At 43.6% G+C, this 9,022-nt stretch overlaps 1 protein-coding gene across 1 annotated transcript; it reads left to right on the top strand.

Annotated features, from left to right (window-relative positions):
• Positions 1–7,851: 7,851 nt before the first annotated feature.
• On the top strand, positions 7,852–8,226 carry LOC138881656 (uncharacterized). Its single transcript, XM_070161901.1, has one exon. The coding sequence runs from the start codon at positions 7,852–7,854 to the stop codon at positions 8,224–8,226; it is 375 nt and encodes a 124-aa protein (XP_070018002.1).
• The last annotated feature ends 796 nt before the right edge of the window (positions 8,227–9,022 follow it).

Here is a 9,022-nt window from a genome sequence, read left to right as displayed (position 1 = left end):
GAGTGAAGGCTGACCCTACTGAGAACCATGATAACCACGGCCTGAAGATGCCCCACGATACTCGGGACGGGCCGACTGAGCGGGCCTAAAAGAACGGCCTCTACCATACTGGAACTGGCCCCTAGACGGAGCACCACTGAAACTGCCAGAACCTTAGGGCCTCTTAGCCTCCCTCTCCTCTCTATCCTGCCGGCGAGCCGTCTCAATCTAATGAGCGATATCAACCACCTCCTCAAATTAAATACCCAAGACTCTCTCTCTAGTCATCAGAATACGGAGATGATAGTTAAGGTCATCCACAAACCTCTTGATCCTCTCACGATCTGTCGAGACCATCCAGGCGGCATGACGAGCCAACTCAGAAAACCTCGCCTCATACTGAAACACAGTCATATCCCCCTGCCGAAGCCACTCAAACTACCTACGTAGCTCCTCCCTGCAGGACTGCAGTACATACTTCTCCAAGAAGAGAGTGGAGAACTCCTGCCAAGTCAAAAGCGCTGCACCTACTGGACTACGCCTCCCACCAAGTGAAGGCAGCCCCAGTGAACTGAAAGGTGGTAAATGCCACACCACTAGACTCAAGAATCTCTGTCGTACGGAGCATCCGCTGACACTTGTCAAGAAAACCCTGGGCATCCTCGCCCTCAGCACCACTGAATGAAGGAGGATGGAGCCTACCAAACCTCTCGAGATGACGCTGCTCATCGTCTGGCATAGACAGAACTACGAACTCCTGAACTGGTGCAACCAGCTGAGGTGTAAATGCTCCCGGCGTCTGCAATCCCTGCACTACCTGCTCAGGTGTGCGAGCAACAGGGGTCTGATTGCCTCCCCCGGCCTGTGAAGTAATTGCTGATGTGGTAGCTGAATCTGCTTGGGCCAGGCCAGTGCAAACCGATAAGATCTGAGCCAGGGCCTCCTAAAGACCCGGAATCACGATGGGCACAGCTGGTGCCTGAACTGGTGCTGTTGGAGCATCCATAGCTGGAGCCTGGTCCTGAGCTGAAGCAGCTGGTGGATCAACAGGTGTTACTCTCGTTGCTCTGTCTCTACCACGACCGCGTCCACGGCCTCTAGTGGCCTCAGTGGGTGGTACTGGTGGTCGACCGCCTCGTCCGGTAGTACGAGTCCTCACCATCTGCGAGAGAATAGAATACAGAAGTTTAGTTCTCCGACCAACGAGTTCGCACGACAAGAGTTTCAAGAATATGAAGTTTTTCCTAAAGGTTCTGCAGCCTCTCGAGGATAAATACAGACCTCTCCGTACCGATCTGCGAGACTCTACTAAACCTGCTCATGACTCGTGAGACCTAAGTAACCTAGGCTCTAATACCAACTTGTCTCGACCCAATTCCCGAACCCGGTCGTGATGGCGTCTCTCGTGAAGACAAGGCCAGCCAGACCAAACAGAACACCTCTTTCAAACAGTTAAATATCATAAATAGTTCTAACGTATGATATAATATCAATAAACTGCGAAATTAACGATAACAACAGTAGAAACCATCCCGACACAGCCCAAACTGGGGTGTCACAAGTCATGAGCAACTAAGAAATCCGGATACAAGTCTACTGAATAGTAAATCCGATACAATAGTTCTACAAACATGAAAATGACATGATAAGGGAGGCACGGGGCTGCGAACGCCAACAGCTACCTCGTAGTCTCCGAATCACTGCCTGAACTAGGAGAATCAGCAATCAGGAGCGGATTCTGCGATGCCTGAATCTGCACACATGGTGTAGGGAGTAATGTCAGTACTCCGACTTAGTGAGTAATAATTATAAATAATGGCTGAAAGTATGAAAACACGTAAAGACACAAAGCAATTCTATATCAAGCAGTAAAATCACTTAAAGCAGTAAATCACTGAAGAAATCAAATGATATTCCTTTTTAAAAACAAGTAAAATAGGTAATTTAACAGGTAAATAACAAGTAGAAATCCGCCCTCGGGCATAGTATCAATCGCTCAGAACAGTATCAACCCCTCGGGCTCAGTATCAATCACTCAAAACAGTATCATCCCCTCGGACTCACTCTCAGATCATAATGGGTACCCGCGCTCACTGTGGGTGTGCAGAATCCGGAGGGGCCCTTTACGGCCCAAACGCTATATCAAGCCACCTCGTGGCATCATCACTCGGCACTCGGCCTCACATCACTCAAGCCACCTTGTGGCAGATAAAGTATCTTAGGCCCTCGTCCTCATATCACTCAGCATATCCTCACATATGGCCCTTGGCCTCACTCAGTCCAAAAATGATCACAAGCCCCTTAGGCATTAGTAAAACAGTAGTTCTCAACCCAAAACATGATGTAGAAATATCATTTAAATTTCAAATCTGAGTAAAAGTGGCTGAGTTTGTAAAATAGTAGATATCAATAGGACTGAGTTCAAATAATAAGTCAAGCAGTGAGAAAATAGTGATAAAAATCCCCAAAAGGTTCAAATAGTTGGCACGAATCCCAAATATGGCAATCAGCCCAAATCATGATGATAACAAATGAATTCAGTCAAATACATGGTAAAATCATCAATCAGGATGGACCAAGTCACAATCCCCAGTAGTAAAAGACCCCACACTCATCATGCAGCGCGTATCATGCCTCAATATAGCACTACAATGTGCAATCCGGGGTTTCAAACCCTCATGACATTATTTACAATCATTACTTACCTCAAGCCGGCCAAAACTCTAGCTCGATATGCCTTTGCCTCTCAAATAGGCCTCCTCGCGCGTCGAATCTGATCAAAACCACAACGAATATGTCACAATAGGCTAAGGGAACAATACCCAATCGAAAAATATCAAAAATCCCGAAATTGGAAAAACCCGAGCCCCGGGACCACTTCTCGAAACTCAGAAATTTTTACATTATTAGATTTCGTATCTCGCCACGAGTTCATACATATAAAAATCACAAGAATCAGAGTTCAATTGACCCCTCAAATCCCTAATCTTACTTTTCTTAAGTTCAAGCTCTAACCTCCATTTTTAGTCCATGATTTTCTTAAATTTTCAGTCTTAATTCATGTAATAACACCATAGGATCGTGTTTTAGGTCCAAAAATCCTTACCTTATCGAAGCTCCTTGAAATCCCTCTTCAAAATCGTCCAAAATTATCCAAGTCCGAAGTTAGAAATGAAAAGCCCTTCCAAATTTGCGAAGAAGAACTTAAATACCTTCTGCCCAGCCATAACCGCATCTGTGGTCAAATAGCCGCTTCTACGGTACCGCTTCTACGGTACCACTTCTGCGGTTGATACTCTGCATCTACGGAACCTCATTAAGTCCCGCCTGGCCGCATCTGGGGTCCAATAGCCGCATTTATGGCTTCGCAGGTGCGACACCCTATCCGCATCTGCGGTCCCAGCCAATCCTTGCCTTTTCCGCTTTTGCGACCCCCAACCCACATCCATGACACCACACCTGCGGTCCCCAAACCACAGGTGCGAAAATACCTGAAGCACCAGAAAATCTGCAACAACACAAGTCCAAACTCTTCCCGTTAGCCATCCGAAACCACCCCGAGGCCCCCGGGACCTCAACCAAACACACCAACGCATCTTAAATCATCATTCAAACTTGTTCCAATCATTAAATCACCTAGAACAACACCAAAACCATCAATTTACATCGAATTCAAGCCTAAGTTCTTCTAAAACTTCCGAAACACGCATTCGATCAAAAACCCAACCAAATCACCTCCGAACGACCTGAAATTTTACACACACATCACAAATCACCTAACGAAGCTACTGCAACTCTCGGAATTCTATTCCGACCCTCGGATCATAATCTCCCTACCAACCGAAAATCGCCAAAATACTAACTTCGCCAAAACAAGCTAATTTCTACACCGGACCTCCAAAATCCCTTTCGATCATGCTCCTAAGTCACAAATCATCCCCTGAAGCTAACCGAATCACCGAAAATCACATCCGAGCCCTCTAACTCATAAGTCAATATCCGGTTGAATTTTTCAAACTAAGCCTTCCTTAAAGAGACCAAGTGTCTTATTTCCTACCAAAACCAATTCAAATCGACTCGATCACACCAATTATAGATAATGAAGCATAAAGAAGCTGAAAATGGGAAAAACGGAGTGGTAACTCATGAGACGACGGTTCGGGTAGTCACAGTAATGCCATTTGGGCTCTAATGCTCCTACCACCTTTCAAAGTCTTATGAACCATGTGTTTCAGGATTACTTGAGGCAGTTTGTCTTAGTTTTCTTTGATGGCATTTTAGTATACAGTCCTACCATTCATGAACACAAGGAACATTTAACAAAGGTGCTGGAAGTTTTAAGAAGAGAGCAGTTGTATGCCAAGAGATCTAAATGTTCTTTTGGCCAAGACAAGGTGGAGTATCTAGGCCATATCATTATTGGGGAAGGAGTCACCACTGATCCCTCCAAAATAGAAGCTATGGTGAATTGGCCTATACCTAAATCAATTAAAGCATTAAGGGGATTTTTGGGGTTAACGGGGTACTATAGAAGGTTTGTGCAATCATATGGGGTAATCAGTAAACCCTTAACTAACCTACTTAAAAAAAATCCTTCCAATGGGGGCAAGAAGCAGAAACAGCTTTCAACAACCTTAAACAAGAAATGACCACTGCACCTGTCTTAGCATTGGTAGACTTCACCAAGACATTTGTGGTAGAAACTGATGCATGTTTAAAGGGAATAGGAGCTGTATTAATGCAGGAAAGAAGATCATTTAGCATTTTTTAGCAAGGCCTTAGCCCCTAAACATTGGGGATTGTCTACTTATGAGAAGGAGTATATGGCAGTCCTAGCAGCAGTAGACAGATGGAGACATTATTTACAAAGGGGACACTTTATTATCATGACTGATCAACACAGGTTAAAATACCTATTAGAGCAGAAAGTAACAACTGCTGTCCAACAGAAGGTCTTAACTAAGTTGCTAGGGTTGGATTATGAAGTACAATACAAAAAGGGGACAGAGAACAAGGTAGCTGATGCATTATCTAGAAGAGAGATAGAGGACTCCAATCTATCTGCCATCACTACTACTGAACCTACTTGGATGCAGGAAATTGTCCAGAGTTACCAGGATGATCCTATAGTTGCACAGTTGACTATTGAGTTAGCAACAGTCCCTGGCAGCAAACCACACTATACCTTACAGATGGGAATTATAAGGTATAAGCAGAGGATATATATAGGAAGAGGAGCTCACCTCAAAAACAAGATTTTTGAGGTATTACATTAGTCACCCTTAGGTGGCCATGCAGGACAGATGGGTACTTATAGAAGGATTAATGGAGTATACATGAAGGCTGAGATAATAAAGAAGGTTTCAGAATGTGATGTTTGTCAGAGAATGAAAACAGAAAATGTGCTCTCTCCAGGCTTATTACAACCCTTGCCTATCCCAGAAATGCCATGGCAGGACATAGCCATGGACTTCATTGAAGGAATTCCTAAGTCTGGTAATATGGCAGTTATATTGGTGGTAGTGGATAGACTAACTAAGTATGGCCATTTTGTAGCCCTTAAACATTCTTATACAGCACAAGATATAGCTGAGGTCTTCCTAAGGGATATATACAAGCTGCATGGATTACCAAGGACTATTGTAGCAGACTGGGATGCCATTTTACTAGTCAATTTTGGCAACAGCTCTTCAAAACTATGGGAACTAAGCTGAATATGACTACCTCCTATCATCCCTAATCTGATGGTCAACCGGAAAGGCTCAACAGATGCTTGGAATCCTATTTGAGATCTATGGTATTCACTAGTCCTAAGCACTGGGTGAAATGGCTACCATTAGCTGAGTAGTGGTATAATACCAATTACCACAACTCACTAAAGTCTACCCCTTTTCAAGCCTTGTATGGCTTCCCACCTATATAGGTTCCCTTGGGGTCCCTACCATACTCTACAAATATAGAAGCAGGATTTCTTATAGCTCAAAGACAACAAATGCTGCAGAACTTAAAGGAGAATTTGAATCAAGCCTAAGCTCGTATAAAATTTTATGCTGACAAACATAGGTCAGACAGAAATTTGGAAGTGGGAAATTTAGTCTATCTTAAACTCCAGCCATACAGGCAAACCTCAGTAGTAGTGAGAAGGAATTTGAAACTAAGTACTAAGTATTACGGGCCTTACAAAATTACTAAGAAGATAGGAGCAGTGGCTTACCAACTTGAGCTTCCGCCGGGATCTCAAATCCATCCGGTCTTTCATGTGTCACAGCTCAAGAAGCATGTTGGTGCATCGACTCTCCACAACAACAGCCTCCGATTTGTGACGAAGAACGCCAGATGCTGGTTCAACCATTAGCAATCTTGCAGCGACGAACAGTTAAGGTCACTAATGCAGTGGGGGTTAAAGTGTTGGTGCAATGGACAAATTTAGGGGGGAAAGAGGCGACATGGGAAGACTGGGGCTATATTAAGGGTCGATTTTTTTATTTTGTAGCTTCACTCAGACCTTGAGGACAAGGTCTTTCTTCATCGGCGGGGTATTGTACTGAACCTAAGGTTGTCGGCTGAAGAGGAGTTAGGAAATGAAATGAATAAAGAGTAGGGTTAGAAATGAAAGAATAAAAGGGTGACATGGCAGTATCTGGAGCGTCCAACAGTACTTATGATGTGTGGCCTAGATTACAAATTCTAATAAGATTCAAGGGTGGAGATCTAATGGGGAATATTCTAGAAACTCCTATTAATAACAGATTCTCAACAGAATCAAGCAAGCAAATACGGTATTCAACTAACTCTTCTCTTTCTTCAACCTCCTTCTCTCTCTCTCGATTCTCTCTCTATCTTCTAACCCAATTCACTCCTTCTTTTTCTTCTACAGGACTCCATTGAAGACCTTGTGAAAGCTTGTAGCTATTGTTTCATAATATTGTAATACATTGATTGAGCTAATAAAATTTCCCTTGACTTCCGTTATTCCTTTTGTTTACAATTCATTCAATAGCGAGGTTTATTACAGATACCAACTATTAGATTATTAATTCGCAGCCACAACAAAGATTAAGACACAGTCATACAGATATAAAATCATAATTTTAAGTTAGGGTCTAAGGAAGCGTACTGTTAAACTCCATAGATTCAGCAGTGACAGCAAACGACGATTAAGCCTGAGACCAACTTCCATGATTCACTAGCTATGCGCTCTCACAGCTCGGAGAACTTGACTGATGTGACATCTACCGTTACCAAGTATTCAAGAGGCAGAATACGCTAGGGTTTTCTAATAGCTAGGGAAAGGGGGTTGGCCTCAATTTATAAAGAGTGTCTACCCATCACAGGCTAATAGTTATTGGGCCTTACTTATCAACACACACAATATTTAATATTAGGCCTTTTATCTATTCACCACTTGGGCCACGTCAATAACCTTTTGGGCTATAACCAATTACGTAAGTCCAAATTCTAACAGTTGAACCATACGATAAAAGTTTGGGAGAGGGTAATTGAGGGGAGGATGAGGAGAAGTGTATCCATTTTCGAGAACCAGTTTGGTTTTATGCTGGGACGGTCGACTATGGAAACCATTCACCTTGTGAGGAGATTCATAGAGAAGTATAGGGCGATGAATAAGGACTTGCATATGGTGTTCATTGACCTAGAGAAAGCTTTTGACAAAGTCCTGAGATAGGTTTTATGGAGATGTTTGGAGGCCAAAGGAGTGCCAGTAGCGTATATTCGCGTGATCCAAGACATGTATGATGGAGTTAAAACATGGTTAAGGACTGCATGAGGAGTCTCTGATTACTTCCCAGTTGATATGGGGTTGCATTAGGGATCAACACTTAGTCCGTTTTTGTTTTCCTTGGCAATGGACGCATGACGCGACACATTCAAGGGGAGGTGCCTTGGTGCATATTATTTGCAGATGATATAGTTCTGATTGATAATACTCGAGGTGGTGTTAAAGAAAGGCTAGAAGTTTGGAGGCATATCCTTGAGTCTAAAGGTTACAAGTTGAGCAGGACCGAGACAAAATACTTGGAGTGCAAGTTTAGCGGTGTTTCCCAGGAAGCGGACGAGGATGTGAGGCTTGATACGCAAGTCATTCCCAGGAGGGAGAGCTTTAAGTACCTTGGGTCTGTGATTCAGAGTGATGGGGAGATTGACGAGGATGTCACACATCACATTGGAGCAGGGTGGATGAAGTGGAGGCTCGCTTTCGGTGTTTTGTGCGATAAGAATGTGCTTTGAAACTTAAAGGTAAGTTATACAAGATAGTGGTTAGACCGGCTATGTTGTATGGGGCAGAGGGCTGGCCAGTCAAGAAATCCCGTGTCCAGCAGAAGAAAGTAGTTGAAATGAGGATGTTGATACGGATATGTGGGCATACTAGATTAGATAGAATTAGGAATGAAGTTATTTGGGACAAGGTGGGAGTGTCCCCTATGGAGGAAAAGATGCGACAAGCGAGGCTGAGATGGTTCGGGCATGTTAAAAGGAGAAGCACAGATGCCCCAGTCAGGAGGTGTGAGAGGTTGGACTTGGGGGGTAAGAAGAAGCTAGAGGTAGGCCAAAGAAATCTTGGGGAGAGGTGATCAAGCGGGACATGGCGCAGCTTGAGCTAACCGAGGACATGACCCTTGATAGGAGGGTGTAGAGGTTAAGAATTAGGGTAGAAGGTTAGTAGGTAGTCGAGCATTTCTCTGTGTCTTCCTTGGTGCAGTAGTATTAGTGTTAGTATGGTATCACTTTTATCCTTAGTTTGCTAGTACCACATATCTTGTACTGTTATTACTTGCCATTAGTACTCTCTTAGTTTGTTATGACTACATATCTTGCACTCTCTTTGTTTGCTTCTCTTTTGCTATCTTGGATTTAGTTTTCTAACTATCCTGTATTGTTGTTACTTGCTATCAGTGCTTCTTCCATCTTTTCTCTAGCCGAGGGTCTACCGGAAACAGTCTCTCCGGGGTTGGAGTAAGATCGCGTACATCCTACCCTCCCCAGACCCCACTTGTGATAATACACTGAGTTGTTGTTGTTGTGC

The sequence above is a fragment of the Nicotiana sylvestris genome, chromosome 11 (genome assembly GCF_000393655.2).
Source record: "Nicotiana sylvestris chromosome 11, ASM39365v2, whole genome shotgun sequence".
In the NCBI taxonomy this organism is placed as follows: Eukaryota; Viridiplantae; Streptophyta; class Magnoliopsida; order Solanales; family Solanaceae; genus Nicotiana; species Nicotiana sylvestris.
This window is presented reverse-complemented; position numbering and strand designations above follow the sequence as displayed.